We start from the raw sequence: 27,742 nt of genomic DNA, 5'->3' as shown, positions 1-27,742 counted from the left end.
TTCTTTTTCAGTTTCACACAATTAATCCAACCTGAACTTGCATTATTCCAATGTGTCACCCTATTTGATCCTATCCTACCCTGACTAGATATGCCTCATTTGTATATTTCAACATAACATTTCTGAAAACTTATAATACAAAAAAATGGTCTTAATGTACTGTGCTGTGATCTTTTCTAATGCTGTTTAGCCTACTTAGTGTCTTGCCTTAATAAATTATTAGCTAATTAATGAATTGATTAATCAAGTGAAATTATGTTTGTGTTGTACGTTTCCTCCAATTATTAGGTTTATGTCTGTTTGGCAGTGCTGACTTACGAATGAATGAATTAATTAATTCATAATTTCCTGGTCTACACACATTCACTTAATATTTTATGAAGCACCTAGCAATTGCATCATTGGAAATCAATTCTTTTTCAGTTTCACACAATTAATCCAACCTGAACTTGCATTATTCCAATGTGTCACCCTATTTGATCCCATCCTACCCTGACCTGTCCCGTCCTATAGCATAGCACTCCACCCCATCCCATCCCATCCCATCCCATCCTATCCCCGCCTGCTTTCTGTTTCCAAGTGGGCTTTAAATTGCACACGTGGTGTTGCTGTTGGTTTACAGCTGCCTAGCTGCACCCGATTATAATACGGCCAATGATACTCACATCTGATTGGCGGACATGTGTCACGTGACCCTTAAGTTTCGTGTTGACGTTCGCAATAGTTAGTTGTGATACAGAAGGCGTCCAGCAACACAGGTACTGTCCGTTAACAAACGACACATTTCCTAAACCAAAACGTCGTGGGAGTTTTCTGCGTGAAATTGGAGGAATGAAGGAGTCGGCAGACATTATAATCCACGCCCTAGAAGCAGCAGCGCCTGTCGACAAACATTAACGTTAGCTTGTTAGCTGCGCTCAACTTGTATCAGGGCCCGTATTCGACTGAATTGATCCTACTGATCATGTTAATCACGGGATTTGTCTGTTTCTTTGGATAAAAATCTGTTTTGAGGGCTGTATATTGCATTTATTGCAACGATTTATCTCCATGTAACGTGACAAGCGATAGCATATGTTAAGCACCTTTAGTGCGTATTGTTGACGGATGGAATGTGATGTGTTTGCTGCAAACCACATTGACAACAACAATAAGACAGTGATGGGTTATAATCAGGCTGTGCTAAAGCACTGTCGTGATGTTACTCTGATAAACATCAGTGTGAGCTGTCATAGGTTAGAAAGCTATCCTGGTCCTGGAGTAGCACTGCATTGCACGTTTGAGATATTCCCCGTGTTTAACACCCATGACTTATTAGTAGATGCTCCAACACCTGAACAGGATGTGTTTTATAAGGTATTGAACCAATATTTAAAAGATTGCTGCATCTTCTGCATCAAATGTGGAGAATCTTGGTTGGAACTGGTTAGAATTGAATCCTCTTTGTTTTAGGCCTTGCAATATAAAACCCTGTGTGTTAATTGATGCATAGGTGTCACACAGTATGTTTTCATTAAAAAAAATCTTTCTAGTGTTAATACAGTCAAGATTTATGAAAAGCCAAACTTGCAAGCAGTCAATTACCCTTTCAAGGCCTGTTCACACCAAGGACGATAGCTGTGGTTCTAACTGTAACGTTTTAATAATTGTTCTAATTCTTTGTGAATCGGGAACAGAGGAACAATATTGTTCTTTCAGCTATTTTTTTTCAGCTGATTGCTGATAAAAACATAAACGGGCAGTCTGAGTCTGATTTCAAAGAGCTTGAGCATTTAAAGTGGCAGATGACATAACTGACATACACTTATAAGAAACGGAACGATATCTTGCGTTGGTGTGGACGGCTATATAGTTATGGTTATCTTCATAGTTATTGTTCTTGGTGTGAATTTATGCTTCTGTTTCTCGTAGGAATGGGTCAAGAAGCAGGCAAGTCTGCATGGCCCAAACCAACAGGAGGATACCAGACCATCTCAGGCAGGAGGTACGGCCGGAGACACGCGTATATCAGTTTCCGGCCAGTTACAGATAAACAAAGAGTCGCATCCACTGTGGACTGTCGAAACATGGAGAGGACGAGAAGTCAAAAGGACCCGGCAGTGGGTACGTACCAGCTGGTGATGGAAACCCTCAGTGGATAATTAAACTAAAGAGTTACTCAGCATTTAAGCCCAAGTGTGTCGTTTTCTCAGCACAAATGAGGGAAAAAAACAGATTTGCAAAATTAATGACTGCTATTGGTTGAAAAACTGATCCCACTCCAAACTCAAGCCAAGCCATTGTCAATCCAAATAAACAGATACATTTTTTTTTAAAGATTATTCTGGAAATCAACTTAAATATGGCTTACTTATAGTTGTCACTGAATATTATATTCAAATATTATGTTAAAATTACAAACTTCAGCAAACAAATCCTGAGTAACTGGAAATCTGTGAGCAATAAAAGTGGAGGAATGGATTTTGAGATTTTGAGATTGAGGTTCTCGTGGTGAATAAACAGCTTTGTAATATTGGGAATGTAACAGGGATTTTGAAGAGCTGAAATATGCGTGTGTGTGGGTTGTTCTACTTTAAAGTGAAGCATTCATCACCTTTAAAAGGTGTAGACGGAAACCCTGTAGGAGACCATTTGACTTTATTATGCAAATATATACGAGAATGGTGAGGGTGGGTAGAAAGTAGTTTGAAATGGGTTTCGGTTTCTTATGTTTTTATAGGGTGACTGTCAGGAAATGCCCAGGTCATATTTCACCCCTAAAAACCAAATGAAAACAAAAAAATATATTTTTCTTTAAGAAAATTAAGCCTGTTGTCACGACCAGTAAGACTTTTTTTGCAACATAATTTTTTTTTTACAGCAATTAAGCACATGTTAAAGCATGTTCTAATTTTCTTACTCTAAACGGTCTCTTAATGTCCCTGAATTGATGATAAATTTCATTCTAGTTTACCTCATTGATAAAAATATATTTATTAAAATGTTTAATTATTAAATGAGATTTTTTCTTCGTAAAAATAAATTGTTTACATTGTGAAGTATAATTAAGTACGTAGCACAATAGTATTTATTGCACTGCCTTTAGTTTGTCATTTAAAAAAAAATTAAGTTAATTTTCAGGTCAAGGGGATTTTTATTATTTTATTACAATAATGAATGAGGTTTGGTTTATTACAGTAATGACAATTTTGGGGTAAACACAATTGTCATAAAAGAGACAATACAGAGAATCGAAATGTTTCTAAAATAGGTTTTATTTTTTGTGATGCAAAGAATAAATCTTCTTATATTCTTGTAAATTTGGAGGAAATGTAACCAAAACATTTCTTTGTCACACTCAGTCTATAGTGCATATACACTTACTTCCTATACAAAACAATGAAATAATATTCTGTGAAGGAGAATGAATAATAACGGAAACCTTTTTCTTCTAGCATCAAAGGGCAACATTTCTTCAGTGCTTCAGAATATCCTGCCGACAGCATGCACAAATGCAGTGCGCCCTGAGTTAAACGCAGCATCAAATCAGGAGGGCCACAGCAGGAGGCAGTCTTCATTGTGTAGAGTCACAAAAGCCCCCTTAAACCATTTCAAGAGACCAAAGAGTGACCAGGTTGTGCCATATGACAGAAAATATTATTCTGGCATAGAAAAAAGCGAACAGGCTAGAGTGTGGCCCATCAGTGATGACCCTAAGCCCAACCCGGAAGCTCTGAGTTACATCAACATTGACGCCTATGAGCCTGACAGCAGCGGGGCTGAGGAGGAGGACTCGAGTTTAAATCCATCTCCGGCTGCTCAGAAGAGACTTGATGGTATTTGTGAATTGGGTGGAAATTCGCTTGATCATCCTAATGTACCGATATTTTCAAAAATAAGGAAACATTCAGTGCAAATGGCACCTTCTAAAAGCGCGACAGACCTTTGCTGTGAGCAACCAGATTTTGAAAGAACTGTAAAAGCAAATAGGAAAGTTAGTCCGTTGTTGGTTGGTGAAGACCAAGCTCCAAAATGTCACGGGGTTACAGCCAGCTTTGTACCCGCTTCCTATAAAAGCACAGGAAAAACCAACCCCGAAGAAACATTTCAGTCCGAAATGGTCGTGAGGCCAAAGATCCGCAAACAGACGAGCGAGACTCACCTTGAAAGGAGGAAACGTTCAGAAAAAGAGGAAGTAAGCCATTTGTCAGGCGCAGCGGTCAGAGACAAGTGTGGCTCAGCACCTCCGGGTTTCCTCACACAAACAAGCCCTGAAAATGAGTCGCTCTTTGACTTTCCACCCATGGCCTTGAGTGACCTCAACTCTGAGGACAGAAAAAATGAGGGTGACGATAACGCCAAAGTAGATGAGGAGGAGGATGATGAGATCTGGGAAGATCTGGAGAAATTTGGAGAAAAATGTGACCCATCTACAAAGGGTGATGAGAGGTACAGTACTGCATGTATTTCCATTTAGTTTAATGAATTGTACAACTTTGTGCATGATAATTATGTATATAAAAATCCTGTATGTGCATTAATATATAGTAAGAGGATTCTCTGCATCAATGCCAGTGGTCAGTACAACACAGTTGGTGTGATGAGACTAAATTGATGTCATTACCTTTTTTACCTTCATGTTATTTATGTAGTAATGGAAGAAAATCTTTAGATGTTTTAAACTATCACACTATTGTTAAAAAAATGTAAGATATGTTTAATTCCTTTGAAAAAGGTATTTTATGCTCACCAAGGCTGCATTTCTGTAATAAAAAATTATTGCAAAAACTGTAATTTATTGCATTGAAATATATCTAGGTTCTATTTGAACATTTTAAAATTTTATTTATTCCTAAGATACAGAGCTAGATTTTTAGCAGCCATTACACCAGTCTTCAGTGTCACGTGATTCTTCAGAAATCAAGGTTTTACATTATTTAGATATTGCAGACTATGTGCATTCCCTTTCCTTATCACTTCTTGTCTATTTTTGTGGCTTTTTCCCTTTATTCATCTACCGAAATCAACCTAATCATACTCTGTTCATTTTAAAGCAGTAGATATGAACGTTCAGTGAGCTGCTTTGCTGATCACATTTTTGAGCATTATAGGAATGTATTGAGTTAACTAGGCTCACACATTCACATATGGCTCAAATAAGAAAGTTGTCTGGGTAGGCCACTTATCTGGACTTGATTAATAAATTGGCCATTAAGATGTTTTTTTTCCCATCATTTACTGATAAATGTGTCTGTCTACAGCAGTGACATGCTACTGCTATTATTCCAACATCTTTGGTCACTGGGGACAGAATGAAATGCAGTGCCAGATAAATTGAAATGTGTTAAGCATTTAATAATGTTAAAGTTTCCCTTTTTTCCGCTGTCTTGTGTTTGTGTGTGGTGTTCTTCAGGGAGCAGACCCCTCTGGAGGAGGGCGAGATCCCTTGGGTCATGTATAATGAGGACTCGGGCAGCAGCAGTGATGAAGACCCTGATGGTGTCAGTCAGTTTGTGCACCCTGGACTCTTTATCCTGGATGGCAACAATAACCTGGAGGATGATTCCAGCATGAGTGAAGACCTAGACACTGAATGGAGGTCAATAAACCTTATAGATAAAAAAAAAAAATTGGAACCTTTCACCAGTTATGCATTATGGTAATGAGAATTTGAAAGGGAAATGTGCTTGTCATAAAAATATATAACCGCCCTAAAAATAGACTTTATTCCTTTTATGTAAAAAAAATTATAAATCCAGATTTTTGGGTGAAACATGACATGTATTCATGAGATTTACCCCAAAGATGCATGCCTAAAATATGTAAAATGGTAATGAAATGTATTTACTATAATATATTACAAAAAGAAGTATTGATTGTGTCAGCTGCAACATGAAATGCTGACTAATAGAGAAAAGCTGTGTTTATAAGTCTTTTGTTTTTCAGGTTTCTGGATGAATTTGGCGATGGTTTTGGGATGGCTCAAGCAATCTCTTATGTGGATCATTCCCAGCTCCTTACATACATGGCGTTAGAGGAGCGTCTTGCTCAGGCTATGGAGGTGAGGGACCTCTGCACTGTTGCATAAACTTGGTTTGCACAACTTGTTGGTGGGGGTGGGGATTGATTGTATGGTTTTCTTTTTTTCTTTTTTTGATCACAATTTAAATTGAGTTTAGAAACATATATACAGTGGGTACGGAAAGTATTCAGACCCCCTTACATTTTTCACTCTTTGTTATATTGCAGCCATTTGCTAAAATCATTTAAGTAAATTTTTTTTCCTCATTAATGTACACACAGCACCCCATATTGACAGAAAAACACAGAATTGTTGACATTTTTGCAGATTTATTAAAAAAGAAAAACTGAAATATCACATTAGCAATTAGCGAAAATACTGAACTCGTAAGACATCATGACATTATCGAGTATATTGCAAAAACCAAACAAAACACACCTACAGAGTGCATGCATACGCGACGTGATGAAGTCTGGTTAGACTAAGTTTGTGCGCGTACGCAGAGTGCGTTCATTCACTGCATGATTTAGCCTATTAATATGCATTAAGAAGGATCACATAATTCAAGATAAGGGAGCAGAAAATGTATATATTTATATAAATTCATAGTTAATATCACACGAAGAGTATTATTATAATTGACTGATTAAATGTAAGAATTTGACTCAAAAGATGATGTACACTTTAAGAAAAAAATGGCTTTATAAAGGTACAAATGCCCATAAAAGGTAAAAATCTATTTGAACTTATTGGAAAAGATTCATTTCTATCACTGCTGTGAACTGACCACACAGAATATTAAGAATATCAAAAACTTTAGGAGTCAGCTGTCCACGGTAGTCCTTAAGACCGTTTGCAGCGGTCGCTTTGTCACGCCCAGTATAGACAGCCTCAAGCTGTTGGTTTATTTCTGTGTTTTTTCTTTTTCTTTTGGCTAGTAGAAGTTATGAATGGCCGGTAACTTAAAAATTTAGTAGCCAAATTGGCTGGTGAGTGAAAAAGTTAATTTCAATCCCTGTATGTATGTATATGTGTGTGTGTATATACACCAAGCTGGGTATAATAATATTTTAATAATTAAATAATAATATAATTATTATTATTATTTCTATTATAATTATTATTACTAAATAAAATATAAAAATCCTAAACAATCAAGAAATATTACAATTGTAGTATTTCACTGTAGTGTTAAAAAAAAAATTAAAATTACATTACTAAAATTTATGGCTGTTTTAATTTCTTTTATTTTCAAATGTAAAACTACAACAATTTTAAGGAGCCCATACATCTTGTGTTTTGTTTGTAAGTGCTTTTCATTCCAAGTGTGGGAAGATGGATGGTGTATGTTATAAGTGACCTAAACTCAAAGCAGATGCAGAGATGGAGAACACAGTGCCATACTTTACTCTAAAACACGCAGTGCATAAATATTTAAGTGAAATGCAGCCTTTGTCATTTGATAATTGCGCTAAGCCATATTACGATTACAGTTTTATTTCGATTGATTGTGCAGCTCTAGCATTAAGCATATATTAAAATGTTTACCAAACAGAGAAGTATTGTGAAGATAGTATTGTGGTATTGCGGTTTGAATCACTGTGCAGTCTAACTATATTAGGTTTTGATGTCACCAAGAGTCTTTGAGTCAGATGAGTATTTTTTTTTTAATAAAGAGTAGCTTCTTTTATACATCATCTGGACCAATTTTAATTAATGATTATGATTAAATTAAATGGAATCTCAAGATGCATTTAGTTTGATTATTGTTCATGTCTTAATGAGATGAAAGCATAGTAGTCTTGCATAATGTATGCTGCTTTTTCATTAACATATAAATATTGTGTTTGCATGAGCAGCTAAGTTATACAAATAAATGATCCATCTTAATTCAACCAAAAATACATTAAGAAATTGGACTCGGTTGCTGACTGATGTTGTTAAACCCCAACAAACTTAATTGATTTCAGCCAATGAGAGAGCACACTAGCAATGTAAGTTTTAATGTATAATTAACTTGCCTATCTTTATCCAGGGGAAATGAAATATGCTAATGTGTTTTGTTGTGTTGCAGGCAGCACTGGCTCATCTGGAGTCTTTGACTATAGATGTGGAGCAGGCTCATCCCCCCGCCACCGAACAAATCATCGACTGCTTACCCCAGGTCACCATCAATGCCGAAAACATTGGTACTACTTCCTTTACTTGTAGCTACATAAAGTGCACAAAATACAATGCTGCAGTCAGCAAGTGTCTTATAGTCTAGTGTAAGGTTTTTAATCCGTCTGTTCAAACAATATGCAAATTTGGACAGACTCAGTGTTTAGTAGAAGTTCAGTAAAAACCATAAGAAACGTTATTTGATGAAGCATTATTTTATGTGGTTTATGCATACTATATTATTTGATAAGTCTGGCATGTCACCAGAGAGACGTTGGTTGTTTCACTGGCAGACCAAGTTTTTGATTGACATTTTTTAAAAGAAATTACATGCTCAATCAAGCTTTAAAAAATGCATGGATGTATTGATTACTATAATATCAACAAACATACATTTGGAAAGTAGATGAACATTGGTACTACTTCCTTTACTTGTAGCTACATAAAGTGCACAAAATACAATGCTGCAGTCAGGAAGTGTCTTATAGTCTAGTGTAAGGTTTTTAATCCGTCTGTTCAAACAATATGCGAATTTGGACAGACTCAGTGTTTAGTAGAAGTTCAGTAAAAACCATAAGAAACGTTATTTGATGAAGCATTATTTTATGTGGTTTATGCATACTATATTATTTAAGTCTGGCATGTCACCAGAGAGACGTTGGTTGTTTCACTGGCAGACCAAGTTTTTGATTGACATTTTTAAAAGAAATTACATGCTCAATCAAGCTTTAAAAAATGCATGGATGTATTGATTACTATAATATCAACAAACATACATTTGGAAAGTAGATGAATTTTTATTTCAAGCAAACAAAAAAAACAAATAAATTCACAAATTGAAATTTTTTTTATTGCAATATGTTTGATATGTTACAGTAAAAACAGCATATTCAAAAGCATATTTATGTAGTGATCATCAAAGATATTGCATGATCGATTTTGGCGTTATGAGCATTGTCGAATGGGCAATTTTTGAATTTGAGGACATGAGTGGCTCTTAATTGACCCTTCGCAAAGTGATGTATGGACATAGCAAAGGCCACCCCCCTTAGTTACCTGCTGCCATCAGAGCAAGTGTAATTACTGCATTCACGCGCTCCTCGAATGCTCTCATTTCCCGAGTTGTGCCTTTAAGTCGGAATGTGAAAACAACATGGACACTCTCGAAACTACAAAGATGTGTTGGATTTGTATTATTAGACCTTTCCGACTTGAGTTCACTTGCATTTTCTCAGTCGGGATATTATTTTTCATGCGCAGTGCCGCGATTACGTTTCTTACGTCTGTTTCGAAGAACCAGAGGACAGATATTTCAATCAATCGTTCAGGCATGGCACTGAAATGAGGCACCAAAATCTGCGTTTGGATTCGGTTCTATTTGAATTTGAGGACATGAGTGGCTCTTAATTGACCCTTCGCAAAGTGATGTATGGACATAGCAAAGGCCACCCCCCTTAGTTACCTGCTGCCATCAGAGCAAGTGTAATTACTGCATTCACGCGCTCCTCGAATGCTCTCATTTCCCGAGTTGTGCCTTTAAGTCGGAATGTGAAAACAACATGGACACTCTCGAAACTACAAAGATGTGTTGGATTTGTATTATTAGACCTTTCCGACTTGAGTTCACTTGCATTTTCTCAGTCGGGATATTATTTTTCATGCGCAGTGCCGCGATTACGTTTCTTACGTCTGTTTCGAAGAACCAGAGGACAAATATTTCAATCAATCGCTCAGGCATGGCACTGAAATGAGGCACCAAAATCTGCGTTTGGATTCGGTTCTAGTACATACCGGTTACATTGGTACCGGTGCCATATTGGTACCGGGTTTCGGTACCCAACCCTATACACACCACTTTTCAAGTTTTAAGTTCACCGATGTTAATCTACTCACCTGTCTGGTTTGTTTGTCGGATTCGCTGGTTGGTCAGATCACCTGTCAATCAGACTCCGGGCAAAGGGTGAATTCCAACATGACATACAAGTGTTCATAACTGGTCATAACAGACATGAAAAGTTAGTAATACAGCAGTTGTACACTTTACTGTGTAACAGCAGACCGACAGACTCTGTGTGGTATATTACAGCCTCTATAGGAGTGTTACAAACAAGGTGTGTGTTTATGTGATTGTACTGTATTTATAATTTGCCTTCCTGTTTCTCACTGCTGCCCATGTGAAGTGTTATTCAGATGGGAAATTGTAGTGTGTATGAGACACACTGAGCCTGCGTCCCAATGTGCATACTATCTGCCCTAAATAGTATTGAAAATTACTAATATCACATAGAATTTAGGATGGCTACTAGTATGGGACGCAGGCTGGCAGACACCGAAACCCAAGCTCATCACCTCAAAATGATTAACTTGAAATACTTGGTCTACTCCTTTTTAGTGCAATATGAACACCAGATGAGAAATGTTTTTCACAAAACTCAACACACGGGATGAATGCCAGGAAAATCATGCTTTCACACTAATGTCCCACTTCAACTTTATTGCCTGAGTGCATTTGGGGTGATAAATCTGCATTGGAATGCATAAAATGACTAATGGCTAAAACGAATAATTTAATGTGTGCATGACTGGATCGAGACTTGTTTAAATATTTGGTTTGGTGTTATAGGTTCAAAGTTACATGCTTTCACATATACACTCTCTTTGGTTCTGCAGAGCAGGAGCAGTGCTGTGCCATCTGCTGTTGTGAATACGTCAAAGATGAGATTGCAACCCTGCTGCCGTGCCGCCACATGTTCCATAAACTCTGTGTCACTCTCTGGCTCAGAAAGGTAATGCTGTTTTTTCTTGGCGCTTGTGAAAGAGACAAATTAAATGGTTATTTCAGCCAAAACTTAACGTTCTGTCATCATTTACTCCCATTTTGATTCAGACTTGTATAATTTTTGTTTATCTTCAGAACATGAATAAAGAAACTCAATATTCTCTCATCCTTTTTGTGCATCCATTGAAAGTCCATGCAACCAAAACTTTCACGTGTTAAGTCCAAAAAGAATGTGTTACAGGGTAATTATACATTTAAGTACAGAGTAATTTTAAAGGGGTCCTATTATGCTTTTTCTCTTTTTCAACTTTAGTTAGTCTGTAATGTTGCTGTTTGAGCATAAAAAAGGTCTGCAATGTTACAAAGCTCAAAGTCCACTTCCCAAGACAGGCGAACTTAGAGTGGTTACAATCATCCGGGTTTAAATCGCGCTCAAATTGATTTGATATTGACGCAATATTTACACTGAAGCTTGCAGGTGGCTGTGGTAAGGGGCATGACATTTCCCCGACCAGGCGCCGAGTGCTGCCAATCACAACATGCTCTGACCCAGCTAACCAATCACAGCACATTTTGTATTTCAGAAGGCGGGCCTTCATTTGATTCAGGAACTATTCGAGCCGTTCATGCCAGACTGGGGAGAGAGGTGTTGTAACAATGTAAAATATGTGAAAAAATAATGAGTTTTTCGAACAACCTAGTATGAGAGCCTGTTCTAGTACACCCCCAAAACAAAATCAAGACTTTGTAAAAGAGCATAATAGGACCCCTTTAACTAACTACATGTACTTACTATATGGTTTGAGTCAGGATTAGGGTTTGGCTTATTTTAGGGTTACTTGCATGTAATTCTGCATAATGTATTGTTATTATAATAGTAAGTACATGTAACGTGTAACAAGGACGCAATAATCCAAAGAATGTATTGTAAAAGCAATCCATATGCATCCAAGTTTTGAATAGATATTTTCATTTTATATAATGAAGAGATTTAATTTCGGTATTTATAAAAAATTTCATATATATATATATATATATATATATATATAATTTCTTATTTTTATATCTACAGATAAATTGAGCTCATCAAATATGGTAAACTTGGAAGTCTTTTTTAACCCTCTTTTAGCGTAAAAAAAAAACTAATGTCAGAATTTATTAAAGACATGCGGGGGAAATTAGAAATAAAAAGGCAGACATAGTTATTTTGCAACTGACCATATTGCATATGCTTTTGTTGGAGTTTCCCTGTCAGGAGGTGAATATTTAAATTAATCACGCAAGCTGATGTACTAAGATTTACGGTAGTCAGTGTTACTGGCGTTTGCACCATAATTTAAAGGAATAGTTCACCCAAAAATGAAAATTAACCCCTTATTTACACACCCTCAAGCCATCCTAGGCGTATATGACTTCCTACTTTCAGATGAATCCAATCGGAGTTATATTAAAAATGGTCTTTGATCTTTCAAGCTGTTTAATGGCAGTCAGCGGGTGTTGCAGTTCATCAATCCAAAAGAAGTGAAATAAAGCGCATAAGGCTGCAGGGGGTGAACAAAGGCCTCCTGTTGCGAATCGATGCGTTTTTATTAGAAAAATATGCATATTCAAAACGTAATAATCACTTTAATCTAACTTGCGCCAACAGTTGTACACTGAAGCAGTTCCGGGAGGATGACGTATGAGTTCAGCGTTGCGCATGCGCCAGTGAGTCTCGTGAAAACCAACGTATGTTTACAGGAGCAAAAGAAGCGAAGTTTCCTTACTTTAGCAAACGAAAACCAGTCTCCTCTTGGCTTATATCGAAATCCTCCGACATTCTTCTTTACAAATCCTCGTTTTGTACTTCTAATTCATGACCGTTGTTTTTTTTTTATCTCTCCGCTGCGTTTCTGCATTTGTCACTTCTGAGCGGCACATGCGCAACGCCTACATCATCAGCCCGGAACTGCTTCCATGTACAACAGTGAGCGCAAGCTAGATTAAATTGTTTTAAACATGGTTATTTAAAAAAAAAAAACGCATCGATTCGCTACAGGAGGACTTTGTTCACCCCCCGGAGCCGTGTGAGGCACTTTGTATTATGAATGAATGCTTTTATTTCGCTTCTTTTGGACTGATGCACTGCAACACCCGCTGACTGCCATTAAACAGCTTGGAAGATCAAAGACCATTTTTAATATAACTCCGACTGGATTCGTCTGAAAGAAGAAAGTCATATACACCTAGGATGCCTTGAGGGGGGAGTAATTCATGGGCTAATTTAAATTTTTTGGGTGAACTAACACTTTAACGGCCAAAAAACTTTGCATTCCCATTGGCACTTTTATGGCATTGTTCTCTCACGCTAATTTCCTTTGTTTAGTAAAGGTGGCCCATGGACTTCAATGGATGGACTATAATCTAGGGATGCGCCGATACCCCAATTTTCTTATTGGGCCGATACCGATAACAGAAAAAATGAGCATTAATCGGCCGATACCGATATGTGGCCGATATATCGTGCACCCCTACTATAATCTTTGAGGTATCATATCTATTTTACGATTTCAATAAAAAATTTTAATTTGTGTTTTTACAGTCTTCTAGGTTTGGAACAACTCATTGGAGTGTCAGTAAATGATGACAGAATTTTTTGTGAACTATTCCTTGAAGATTAGAATTTTATAATGACAGCTGAGGGTGAAGGTGATGGATTGGCCAAGCATGGGCATCCTCAAACGGAAGGTTGAGGAGCGCAAGGTCTCTAACATCCACCAGCTCCGTGATGTCGTCATGGAGGAGTGGAAGAGGACTCCAGTGGCAACCTGTGAAGCTCTGGTGAACTCCATGCCCAAGAGGGTTAAGGCAGTGCTGGAAAATAATGGTGGCCACACAAAATATTGACACTTTGGGCCCAATTTGGACATTTTCACTTAGGGGTGTATTCACTTTTGTGGCCAGCGGTTTAGACATTAATGGCTGTGTGTTGAGGTATTTTGAGGGGACAGCAAATTTACACTGTTATACAAGCTGTACACTCACTACTTTACATTTTAGCAAAGTGTCATTTCTTCAGTGTTGTCACATGAAAAGATAAAATAAAATATTTACAAAAATGTGAGGGGTGTACTCCCTTCTGTGAGATACTGTATATGTACCGAATACTGTCTTTTCGTGATTTTCAGTCTGGCACATGTCCAGTGTGTCGTCACGTTCTGACCCCGGCAGTGAGCGAAACTGCATCTTCAAATACTGAACAAGAAACGGCGCCATCCGGTCACAGCGCGTCTGGGGGAACGTGTTGAACGTCAGTCATACACCCATCAAAACATCCCACAAAGAAACACTTCAATAATAAATAATCAGTCTCGCAAAGAAATGGCAAGCGGCGGCCCTGGACTAGCATTCAGATTCCATTTAACCTAGTGACTTGTGCTGCAATTCATGGTCCAAACGTGGCGAACTAAAACTTATTTTCTAAGAAAATATGAATACGTATATATTCATAGGAAGCATATTTATTCATGTTTCAATTACAATGTTTTTGTACATCCAAGCTAAACGTAATTACATGTCTTTAACTTTTCACGTCATGTCAAGTAATACTCCAATGCAATCCCTCAATTAAAGCTCACATTTGGTTCAAGTGATAATTTCTTTGCTCAATTCAGAGTGGCTTCCAGGTGCTTTCCACCCTGAACTCTCTCCAGATATCCATTCAGAGTTAATTCAGTTGCTAAGGCGCATTTTAATTCCAGATTTAAGTTCATGTAGCTGGATATGAATGATAATAGCTGTGCGATTATATTTCACTGTGGTTCATAAACATATTTGTATAAATCATCCAAATGATGGCCGCTGAATAGGTAGTTTTCACAAATGCACCTTCGGGAGCAATATGATTTCCAGAAGACTGTGTGCGAGAGGCTGACAGTCTGAACTGGAAAATATAATGGTGGGGGACTATAAATATGAAATGGCTTTGTGCTGTTTATTGCTAAGGCAATTGGCATGTATTCAGTGTCATGTTATTTAGAGGAGGCAGCTCGTATCTGTGGAGAAAAGCATCACTGCAGAATAATACTCCATGAAAGGCGCAGGTGTGCGGCCACCCAAATCACACATTATTGTGGACTTGATTTACTGGAATCTTGCAAACCAGACATATTATTTATGTATTTTTGAAAGACAATGTTAACCTGACTAACTCTTATGATTTATGTATAAACCTTCCAGCAGATTTCACTGGCTGAATGATCAGTGAGATGAACAGCTGTAGGCACTTTCCACAAATAGGGTGTAAATTGGTGTCCCAGTTTAGCAATAAAACACAATGGGTCTTATTCACTAATAATTATGTGGATTATTCATATCTATATGCACTGGAGAACTTCTCATGAAAAAATTCTACCTAATTAATGTATTTCATAATTCATATAATTTGAAATGTTCAGTAATTTGAATGAAGCACGCCCAACCCCTCTCCATATAAGGGCTTCCTGCACAACCTTTCCTTTACAGCTTTATATTTGTCTGCTTAAGTTATTTTTATTGGTGGCGTGTGTTTGTGTATGTGAAGATTCAGCTGATTTTTCAGACATTTAGAATAAATGTAAATGCGAAAGTTGATGAATTTATGAGAACATTCTTTTACGCAAATGTTATGCACAAAATCGTGTGTACCAATGTACTATAGAGAGGAAACTACTGGATAAGCTATATCTATATTATCTGTATTAGTGCTGTCAAATGATTAATCGCATCCAAAATAAATATTTTTCTTTTTACATAATATATGTGTACTGTGTATATTTATAATGTACACGGAACAAAATTATAAACACAACACTTTTGTTTTTGCCCCCATTTTTCATGAGCTGAACTCAAAGGTCTAAGACTTTTCCTATGTACACAAAAGGCCTATTTCTCTAAAATATTGTTCACAAATCTGTCTAAATCTGTGTTAGTGAGCACTTCTCCTTTGCCGAGATAATCCATCCACCTCACAGGTGTGGCATATCAAGATGCTGATTAGACAGTATGATTATTGCACAGGTGTGCCTTAGACTGGCCACAATAAAAGAACAGATTTAGACAGATTTGTGAACTATATTTAAGAGAAATAGGCCTTTTGTGTACATAGAAAAAGTCTTGTATCTTTGATTTCAGCTCATGAAAAATGGGGGCAAAAACAAGTGTTGCGTTTATAATTTTGTTCAGTGTATATATAAATACACACACATGCATGTATATATTTAAGAAAAATGTTACGTTTATAAAATATTTACATGTAAATACAATAGTAAATATTTTCAAAATATATGCTGTATGTGTGTCTTTATATATGCATAATAAATGTACACACATATATTATGTAAACAAAAACTTTTATTTTGGATATATAAAGACACATCAGTAAGCTAATTTAATTCTCAAATTTTTTTTGTCTGCATTCACCAACCATTCAACTCCGTGATCAAATTTATCACAAGAAAAAGGATTGTACAATTTATTTATTTATTTTTAAATTATGGGATTTATCTAGAAAAAGTATTCTTTCATTAAAGCTGCAGTCCGTAAGTTTTGTTTCTTTGTCGCCATCTCTGTTTGAAAACCTGCAATTGCAGCTGTTTGCTGAATTATCTAGCTTGCGTTGGTTGTGCTCCGGCTCGGCTCTAGCGCGGATGAACCTAATGTTTTGAGGAGTGTGTGTGTGTGGCAGTCAGTCACCACACCGGTGTGGATATTCACTGTACTTCGCAATCACAGATTCTAGCCTACGTCTTGGAATATATGACCCAAATAAGAATTTTCACTGGATATTGTCATCTGAACAAGTGACAAGTCTGCCACGTTTGTTCTGACCAACTGAGGAAAAAAAGCATTACAATAAATCGCGCTACCAACGGTGCTTTAATCTAAATTAGCTCATATCACATCAAACCGTGCAAATTATTATTATTGTTATACTTTATTCTCAAATTATTAATGTTAGCAACATCAGCATTGCGTGACTGAGTATAGTGTGCGTGTAGATTTCAATTTCTGCACAGTCTAATCTAATTGTCATACTATTCGAATTTCATATTAAGAAATTCTTTTAACCCAAAAAGCAAACTATGCTCCCTTCGAACTGGTTGTCTTTAAAATACAAATCTTTGTAATCCCAGGCTATCTGTAATCAGAAGCACATTTAAAACTGGAATATAATTTAATTCAATTCACATGCGTTTCATAAACACATAATCCTTTCTGGATTACAATCCGCCATCAAAATGATACATTGAATTATTCTAGCTGCTGTGAGAAAAGGCTATAAACGATGCGATAGCCTAGTAGCCGGGACAACTTCATGTTTACAGACGTGACGGTGACAATGAAGTAATGACATGGCAGCATGCTCGAATTTCCCGCGAAAACCTACCCGTACCACTCAAATTCCAAAACATTATTATAAACTAACCGTTGAGAATCAGGCTAAAGTAAAGCGATAGTTTTGAACACTGGCTGGTTATGTACTTGCTCAAATATTGATTTCGGATTATTTTTAACCCAAAAAAGTTACGGACTGCAGCTTTAATTAATTTTAATTCATCTATAAACCAACGCTCTAGCATACAACGAAACTAGCTTCAAGTTTGTATTTCTTTTAATAACTTTTGTTCGTTATTATTGTATTATTGCTAGAAAATAAGACCTTTCTTAAGACACGTTTTCCAGACATTTCCCCAAATTTCAGTAACAGGGTTAAAAAAAAATTTGCAAACATATTAAACAGACAGCTTATATAATATTTAGTTTGACCTCCTGAAGGTTAAGCACTTCCCTTTAAACAGTATTTTTTTGATTGAAAGCCCGTTGCACACACATCATCATTCAGTTGAGCTTTTCAATGCTCACTTTAGTATAGGGACCAATTCTCACCACAACTAGTTGCTTATTAACATGCCTATTATTAACACATTGGCCATTTATTAGTGCTTAGAAAGCACATATTCTGCATGACCATATTCTACATCCCTAATCCCACCCAATACCTAAACTTAACTACTATCTTAAGCAACAAATTATGAGTTTGAGGCAAAAGTTGTAATTAATGGTGAGAATTGGACTTTAAAATAAAGTGTGACCCTCACTTTTAATTCATTTCAAGCAGCAAATTCAAAGACTCAAAACTTTATTGCAAGTGTACAATATAAACAATGAGCAGACCTTGTTATAGTCGAATGTCCGTCAGAGAGGTGTTATGAGCAAACAGAAACGGATGAAAGAAAACAAGGAATCAAGCCTTCTAAATGTCAACCATTTCGATTTTCATATTTCCTCTTTCAGTTGGCAGGGGTGAAAAGCATTTGTTTGAAAATTAAACGTCCAGTGTTGCTTTTCTACTTTTTTTCATGGATCAATTCAAGACCGTTTTGAGTTGATCATTTCCTGAAACAGTAATTTTATGCCGTTTTATATTAGGAGATCATTTTAAAGCATAAAAAGGGCAAAAGTGCAATCAATACATTAAGTGTTTCCATCACAAAAATAAATAGTCCAGCACATGGAAGGAAGAATTGCCAATCCGAATGACAACAGAAACGTTTGCTTTAATAAAACATTCCTAACTTGAGCTCATTTTCAGAGTAATCGCTGCTCTAACAAAACAAGCCATTTTTCTGATGGAAGTTTACATGAGCACACAAAGAGAATCTAATGTCTCGGAGTAACACAGATTTCAATATAATGTGAGACACAATACTGGTGTTTGCTTTAATACACTGACAGTAGGAATTATAGTGAATGGTACACAAAAAAAAGCAAAAGATTAAAATGCTAGAATATTACAGTATTTCAAACAACACACTATAGGGATAATTGCTTTGATGTTAAAAAAAAACTAAACCCAGAAGAGCTCACTCACCAGTAGTTTAATTGATGTAAGCTCAGCTTCACCAAAAAAATAAAAATAATAATAATTTGATCTGAACCCACTGGCGAATCATGCAAGGATACAAATCCAAACTATTATACAGTAGCTTTGTGTAAACTGTCACCAGTTTTGCATGATTGGGACATGCATTTTATTGCATGTCAAACTCCATTGACTTTTGGCTGCATTAGTGATGGCAACAACGTGAAGAGGGGACAAAAAAAGATTTTGCAGACTAGAAAAAAGCACAGTCAATGCTATGGGACCCTCTTTCCATATTCCAAATATTAGAGCAGTATTGATCTGGGTCTTCATCGTTACTATTATAGCTGAAAGTTGATGCATATTCCTGACAGACATCCACATTCTACTATTAGTTTTGCAGTGAAAAAACCAAACACCTAAAAAATTACATTACTGAATCTACAAAGTAGTATTTACAAAATACAAAAGGAATGCTTTGATAGAGTAAACCTTGAAGAAACCACTATTCCATTTTTGTGGAAATGGAATGACAAATGTATGTGACTCGGGAACAAGATGTTGCTACTGTGGAGCTCGGGTACATAAGCATGGAAAGAAAATGGCACTTGACAAAAATGGCAGGAAACAACCTGGGAAATTCTTAATACAAAACACATCATTTTCTAACCAAACCTGTAATGCTTCTGTAGGTAAATGCATCTATTAGGACTCGAGGGTTGTTTGCTTGAGAAAACCTGATCGTAAAATAGCACAAACCACAAGAACATCATCACAATCCAAGACAATGGCATAGATCCAAATAAACATGCTTTTGACTGGCTTTGGTTGCTGGTTAAAAGAAGAAAAAAAAAAACAGAGATCCCCCAACATAACAAAACACAGTCAGTTTTGGACAGAGCTTTTGGTGACGTCTAATATGCTACATGGCAACATTGTAAATGTAAAGAGATTAACTACTCATTTTCAACTGTCAAAATTAGTATGATTTTCTTTGTTTCTAACTGATGTTTTGAAGGCAATCTGCTCTTTTACATACATTGAAAGTTACTAGTCAAGCTACAAAAAGTATCAGAAAAGCAGTCTCTTTGACATGACATGTGTCGCTCTGTGTGACAGAAAGAAATTACATTTAAGTTATTCACCGAAAATCTTCCACATTTTAATTTGATGCATCATATTTACTTGTGACAATGAATGGGTTTTCGGCATCATTAAAAGTGTTGTCGCACCTTCGAATTATGTATCTAAATATGTACAAACCACAAACGAGAACTGAGAGCTACAGTGGAGCGAAAGATTTTCAGTGAACGACAACTTATGTCCTTAGCAGATTTGACCTATAGACCACTTTTATGATATTTTCTGGTGCTTTTTGAAGCGCAAGGGCTCCGGTATGGAAAAGAGCAGCATGAACATTATAGTAAATTTCTTCTTTTGTGTTCTACTGAAGAAACTCAAATCATAAAGCAATCGGAAAGGCATGGGGGTGAGCAAATTATAACAGTTGACTTTTTTTTAATTTTTATTCTGAACTATCACTTTAAACATCAAATGGCATAAACCATGAAGAGGTGTGAGGTTGAAGTATTTGGAGACTTGGAAGAAATCTGCAAACTAGATTGATGCGTCCATGCAAGCAGCCTGGCAGAATCGCTGGATTTTACATCAAGGCCACCTGACTGTAGTATACTGTACTATTTTTGTTGTTCTAAATTGCACTTAGGTAAATCTATGCATTTGGTCTCATTGCTTGAGTGCTGAAACGCTGGAACGTCACTCAATGAACGTCTTAAGGATGTGACGTGTTATTTTGTGACTGACAAACATGTCTTTTTTTTCCCCACACAAAAGGTCCTATTACTCCAGTAACATAAAAATGGCATAAAATGGCTTGACTGTAAAACTCCCCAAACCATTAGGTTTTAGGACTTAAAAAAAAAAGAATGCGCAATATTGTTATTGGGTGGACAAAAACAGTCCATCTTCACACATTAATTTCCATATTGTAAAGGGATAGTTTGTCATCATTTATTCACCCACGTCCTTCCAAACCAGCATGACTTTTTCTTTCCTCTGGAGGACACATTTTGAAGAATGTTTTGTCTATATAATGAAAGTGAATCGAGTATAAAACACATTGGACCCAACTAACCCTCAATGATTGGACCAAAAACACTTTTCAAAATCAAAATATTTCAGAGAAGAACGAAACGTTCTGCCGTTTTGGAACTACATAAGGGTGAGCAAATGATGACAGAATTTCATTTTTGGGTGAACAACCCCCCTTGTGGGGGGAAATCTGCATAATTTTGACATCAGAGCAAAGCTGAGACCTCTCTCCATGCTAATGGCTCAAAACAGCTGGTGCATAGGCAGTTCACACAGTGATAATGTGACGGAGTACTCTTTAGTACAATAATAGCATGTCATTTCGAGGGCGAAACATTCATTGCGTTTCTCTCTGCAGATTAGGGATCACCTGGATGTGAAGTATGAGTTTGGCCTTCCAGCCATTTCCTCATTAAAGGCTATTTTTTCTTGACAGAGGCCAGTTCTTTCTGAATGTCGACAAATTTGGGTCGATTCTCAGGCTTGTACTCCCAACATCTCTGCATGATCCTGTACACCTCATCTGGACACTTCTGCGGGCAGGACATTCTGCAACCTGCATTACACACAAACCAACTTTCTGTCAGGGTTGATTCTAAATCAATAATTGACAGTGGGTATATGTTGACAGGATTATTAAAAGGCTAACAGAGATTGCAGGTGTTGTACATTCTGTGCAGTACCTACTTTAAAAGAAAAAAATGTGAAATAGTATCCAGTTATTACAGAAATGTCAATTTTTAAATAATTTAATTTCATTAATAATTATGGATTTATTATACCATTTATTAATTAAAATGTAAAGATAAAAAAGTAATAAAATCTAAAAATAAATCAAATGTGATCAAACAAAAATGAAATGAAATCATTCAATTCATTAATTTAAATATCACATCAATCTGTCTGGATCGTTTACTAAGAATGGAGTTGTTTTGTACCTTTTTCGACCTGTTCTCGTGCCTGCTGGTTGGTCATGCATGGGTAAGGACACACTCCTAGACTGAAGGTTTCCCACAGGAGGATCCCATAACTCCACACATCACTCTCTGAGCTGTATCTCCCTGGGATTTAAACAACATGTCAATCATCAGTCTGGATCTAACGTTAGAACTGACTGCTCGAAGAGCACAAATCAAGTACTTGAGTGAAAGTACAGAAGTACTTCTTTTGAATGTACTTAAGTGTTAAAAGTAAAAAGAACTTCTAGGTCACAAGTGTACAAACAAATAACTAAATACACCACCAAATATTAAGACAAAAGAAAATGTGTGTAAATTGTATGGTGACAAATACTAAACATACAATATAAAAAAAGAGGCAAAATGTGTTACTAGTTTTCTATCATTTGAAACTGTTACAGCAGTGGGGAAGATACATGGCCATTAATTGGTGTTATTTTAACGCTATCCACATTCAATGAGAGTAATGATCTAAATATGATAATCAATTACAACAATCAATTTAATAATCAGCATTAGTAGCCTACTGTTAATGCCATCAGTCACATACACAAGCTCCCAGGATCTCCCGGTTCTTGGCACATTTTGAGTCGGACGTGAGGACTCGCTCTGACCGGATCATTGATTCAGTGAGTTTTTGAAGAATGTGGGTAACCAAACAGTTTCTGGTCCCCACTGACTTCCATAGTTTTTAAATAAATATATATAATATATATATATATATATATATACACACATATACACACACACTGTAGAAGTCAATGGGGACCAGAAACTGTTTGGTTACCCACATTCTTTCAAATATCTTCTTTTGTGTTCATTAGAAGAAAGAAACATTTACAGGTTTAGAACAACTCAATCACTTCACACCTATTATTTGTAAACAGGATCATTTTATTAAGTGGTGGAAGTAGCTCAAACATTTCTGATTTGTAGTGACAGTCATGGTCCTCTTCGCTGCGATGACTTCAGCACTGAGCACGGAGCTTTTCTGCTTTTGTCTGGTTTGCAGTTAGAGCACCTGTAAGTGATGTAAAAAGTTTTGAGCATGTCTAGCAACCCAAGCTATTTTAAAGGGGTCATATGATGTTGCATTATTTGGTGTATTTGGTGTAATGATGTGTGTTTATATGGTTTAAGGTTTAAAAAAAACATATTGTACATTATTGTTTCTCCTCTATGCCCCACCTTTCTGAAATGCGTCAATTTTTAAAAAGCTCATCTGTCTGAAAAGCGAGGTGTGCTGTGATTGGCCAATTATCCAGTGCGTTGTGATTGGCTGAATACCTCAAGCGTGTGACGGAAATGTTACACCCCTTACCATACTGTGATGCCGTGTCCTGGCACGATGAGACAAAAACATTCAAACCCCATTATAAACGAGGCATTCGTTGCATCCAGTGGGGACATAATTACGGATTATAGACTGCTATAATGAAAATACTGTCTTTTTACATGTTGCGTTTCGTGCCGCGTAAACGTAAAACCATGTCTGCATTTGTGATCGAAGAAACGACAAACAACAAGTGCTACTCTACACTGCTCAAAACTCGCATTTGAATCGTCGGTGGCAAATTCTTTAAATATAAAAAACTTACTTACAGTCTGTGAGTCAGAAGCGCCAGACTGTCCTTGCAAAGTTGGAACTGCCCCACTTTATAGACACATTTTTTTTGTCGCATTGTAGGCTAACGTTACTCTGCAGGTTCAGGAAACAGTCCTCCATAAAATGTGCTGCACACATCTGAATATTTGGGTTGAACTGTTCTGGAACAGTGTTGTAAATACAACATAACCACTGATTTCTAGTTGTGTCCTCTTTTGGAAGGCCAAACAAAGTAGTTTCACTTTCACAATGAAACACACAGCGTCACACATGGTGGGCTTGAGTAAGGAATGGCCGGCGGATTCGACGAAGAAGCATCCGGTGGGCTTGCGGCAACCACATGTGACGACCCTGGGCTGGACTCCGCTTCGTTCACGGTGAAAGCCGATCCGGTGATCCACAGCGCGAAGTTGATGTATTTCATTAGCGACCAGCACGGATCAGCTCTAGGCATAACGAAGCGGATATCGTCCTCTTTTGGAAGACCAAACAAAGTAGTTTCGCTTTCACAACGAAACACACAGCGTCTCCACAACATGGCGGCGGCAACAACAATACTACAGCGAGAATAAAAGTTACGCCTTCTTTCTTTGCGTGAACATTTGGGCGGCGTTATGCAAATCTTCCCACATAGTGACGTAGACATGTGGGGGGCGAGTTTAAACGAGGCGTTTTAGGAGGGCGTGGACAAGTCTTAACTTTTATAAAGAATATCTTTATATTTTATAAAGAATATTTGGGTTTGAGACTTTAGTCTTTGCAACTTTAGGGATCTTATCTATGCACGAACAGCTTTTTTTCAAGGAAAATTTGAAATTGCATCATATGACCCCTTTAAATGATCAAAAACGTCCTATCTCTATTATATTTTGTTATTACTATTTTTAATGAGTGCTATTGGTCATTGTTATGTCTGTTTGTGGGTTCTACATATATTTAACCAATGAAATGCATTCAAAAGAGCTTGTGACTAAAGCTTGTAATGCCATTGCCTCCATTGGTTTGAATAAGTACAGCGTGTACTTCTTTTCTTTACTCAAGAAACACGGTCTAATTTTTTGTGTGTTTGAAGACTGGAGAAGAGTCTTAGCATTTGCTGTCTAGTTGTAGTTGTTTACGTTTTAAATATCCTGTGCATAGCAGTTGATCTTTTATATCATGATTATTTTGGCCAAATGTATTAAACAAGAAAAAGCGAGCGCCCATATAGCTACAACAAATTTTATAACCTGTAAATCGATGAAAATGTAATGTGATTAATCTGCGGCTGTTCTAATGACCCCGTCGTCAAAAACCTAATTAACTCCATTTAAGCATGCTTTTCAGAAAATGTTAGGTGCAAGTGTCTGTTCATATATAAAGCCAAAATGCCAACTATGACGACGCATTGTTCAATTATTGGGGGGGAAAAAAACGTTCCCCCTTTCTATTTTTTTAAGTGCTTAGTGGTGTGCCGTGGGATTTTTACTTATCAAAACTGTACTGCGGCAGAAAAAAGGGTTGGGAAACACTGATCTAAGAGCAGCACAGACACCAAGAATGCTTTACCATAGTTCAGTGCTTCCGGTGCAGTCCACTTGATTGGGATCTGTTTCAGATCATGATTATTTTGGCCAAATGTATTAAACAAGAAAAAGCGAGCGCCCATATAGCTACAACAAATTTTATAACCTGTAAATCGATGAAAATGTAATGTGATTAATCTGCGGCTGTTCTAATGACCCCGTCGTCAAAAACCTAATTAACTCCATTTAAGCATGCTTTTCAGAAAATGTTAGGTGTAAGTGTCTGTTCATATATAAAGCCAAAATGCCAACTATGACGACGCATTGTTCAATTATTGGGGGGGGGGAAAACGTTCCCCCTTTCTATTTTTTTAAGTGCTTAGTGGTGTGCCGTGGGATTTTTACTTATCAAAACTGTACTGCGGCAGAAAAAAGGGTTGGGAAACACTGATCTAAGAGCAGCACAGACACCAAGAATGCTTTACCATAGTTCAGTGCTTCCGGTGCAGTCCACTTGATTGGGATCTGTTTCAGTCCTGATGAGGAGTAGATGCCATTGTCCTCCTGGCGGGACATCCCAAAATCACTGATCTTCAGCACATTGTTCTCTCCCACAAGGCAGTTGCGAGCAGCCAGATCTCTGCAAGATTTCAAGAAACACTAATACCACTTCATAAACAATACAACACATGCACTCTCAGCTTACAATCATGACTGTGATTGGACAATTCACACCTGCCAACAACTATTGCCAACAAAATGATTGTGGAGCAAGCAGTCTAGATCCCCAATTATCCTGTGATTACACTTATGAACACCCCCAGTCTGGAAAAAGTGCCCAATGCAAAAAACATCATCTGCCTTCTGCTGTCAAAAATATCCAAGTATTCTCATGTCTAACTGTTCTACAAAACTTCAGATTAAAAAAAAAAGTGTTATGCAGCCATGTACTTTCTGGGACTGGATCAGTTTGGAACTTGTTGAAATATTGTTACATCACAAATGAGATTTTGGACAAGCCGTGATGTTTCTGGCCAAGTGTGAAAGCTCATTTAAAGAGTTATGCCCCCCAAACTGAATTTTTTAATAATAATTGATTTACTCTCACGTCATCCCAATATATGATCTTCTTTCTTCAGATGAACAGTTCATGACTGTACTCCATATGACCCTAATGGATGACTGAATGTCTTCTTAAGCAAAACGATAGGTATGTGCAAGAAAACCACTAATATTTAAAAAATAAAAATCAGTATAAACCACAGCACGGTGGATCTACTTTTGGGTTACAATCCACATGCATTATATGGAGTTTTTTTCTTCTTCTAAAAATCTACATCTATAGCGCACAATAGTTTCAGGCTCGTTTCATTTATAGACGTGTTATAAGCAGTGTTGGGCAGTAACTAGTTACTAGTAACGCATTACAGTAATAATATTACTTTCCCTGGTAACTAGTAGTGTAACTAATTACTAATAAAATTTAAGTAATAATATTAGTTACCATACAAAAAAATGGCTAGTTTCTAGTTACTTTTTTTGTCACAATCACAAACTGAATTGAATTAAAAAATTCAGTCATCTCTATCAATTTTCATAATCGCTGTCGTGCGTGTATGAACGTGACATCACCAATGCAGCAAGCAAGCTTTGTCGGAAGAAGGAGAAGGCCACATCATATGGCAGCAGGAAATACAGCCATTATTTTAATTTTGTAGAGAGAAAGGATGATGAACATCAGTGGTACTAAGACTTTGTCTACTGTGAATCCCACTGTGAAGCCCAATATTTTGGATTTATTTACTTTTTCTAATTTGTTGTCTTATCTAACATGTTGACAATTATGTTGCTGGATGAAAAGGAATAAATAATATGAAATGTAATACCATTAATTAAATATTTAAAAAGGTTGTGCAATCCCTGCTTATTAAGAAATGTGTTTCCAGACATAATTATGCATGCTTTTCAGGTGCTGCATTTAGATATATATTTTGAGACACTATTTAAAAATGTTTGAAATGTTAAATGCTTTATCAGAGCTGTATCTTTCTCGCTATGATCTGATTTCATCCTCTTACCCCTCACGATCCGCAGAATGGTACCGCTACAGCAGTCTGTCACGCCACATTTAAATGCGTCAAAATGGCATTTATTGTTTGGATTTTGTGATAAAATGTACAGGATTTGAAAGCTGACACTTTGTTTTTTATCAGAAGTAGCAAAGCACAAAGCTCGTTGTGATAATTGGATTGGATGTGCTTTACAAATAATGTTTTGTAAAGGGAAAATCACGTATCTGGCAACCCTGGCTTGAACTATGGGTGTTTCATAGGGTCAAACAGAACCCGTGTTAACGGTGCTGTAACGCATTATTATTGCTTTAACTGGACAGCCCTAAATTCAACACAAGAAACATTTTCTTCACACAAGTTGCTGTCTGACACGCTTTTCTGCCTCCTTTTGATTGACAAGAAATAATGAGCCCTGATCATCAGCTGCCATCAGATGGCTAATAGTGCAGATAATAGCTTTTATCAGCCAATAATCTGTATACATTGGAACGGTGCTGTAACGCATTATTATTGCTTTAACTGGACAGCCCTAAATTCAACACAAGAAACATTTTCTTCACACAAGTTGCTGTCTGACACACTTTTCTGCCGCCTTTTGATTGACAAGAAATAATGAGCCCTGATCATCAGCTGCCATCAGATGGCTAATAGTGCAGATAATTGCAT

At 36.9% G+C, this 27,742-nt stretch overlaps 2 protein-coding genes across 5 annotated transcripts in view; one reads left to right on the top strand and one right to left on the bottom strand.

The window, feature by feature from the left end:
- Positions 1-677: 677 nt before the first annotated feature.
- Positions 678-14,864, top strand: LOC107564050 (E3 ubiquitin-protein ligase Praja-2-like). The gene is made up of 8 exons (XM_016249047.1): positions 678-758; positions 1,912-2,103; positions 3,435-4,433; positions 5,347-5,578; positions 5,926-6,040; positions 8,076-8,190; positions 10,832-10,947; positions 14,108-14,864. Exons 2-8 carry the CDS (start codon positions 1,914-1,916, stop codon positions 14,225-14,227), a joined length of 1,887 nt encoding a protein of 628 aa, XP_016104533.1. The 5' UTR covers positions 678-758; positions 1,912-1,913; the 3' UTR covers positions 14,228-14,864.
- Positions 14,865-19,150: 4,286 nt separating this feature from the next.
- LOC107564044 (tyrosine-protein kinase Fer-like) overlaps positions 19,151-27,742 on the bottom strand; it is a 43,169-nt gene continuing 34,577 nt past the window's right edge. For all 4 annotated transcript variants that reach the window (XM_016249038.1, XM_016249039.1, XM_016249036.1 and 1 more), the window contains 3 exons: positions 25,490-25,644; positions 21,873-21,995; positions 19,151-21,490 (listed from right to left, as the gene is read on the bottom strand). In XM_016249038.1, coding sequence (XP_016104524.1) covers positions 21,354-21,490; positions 21,873-21,995; positions 25,490-25,644 — 415 coding nt within the window. In that variant the 3' untranslated portion in view covers positions 19,151-21,353. The remainder of the gene's footprint in view (positions 21,491-21,872; positions 21,996-25,489; positions 25,645-27,742) is intronic.

This window comes from Sinocyclocheilus grahami, unplaced genomic scaffold (assembly GCF_001515645.1).
Source record: "Sinocyclocheilus grahami isolate Dianchi unplaced genomic scaffold, SAMN03320097.WGS_v1.1 scaffold904.1, whole genome shotgun sequence".
Taxonomy (NCBI): domain Eukaryota; kingdom Metazoa; phylum Chordata; class Actinopteri; order Cypriniformes; family Cyprinidae; genus Sinocyclocheilus; species Sinocyclocheilus grahami.
The sequence above is the reverse complement of the archived record's forward strand: the minus strand, read 5'-3'. Positions and strand labels throughout refer to the sequence as shown.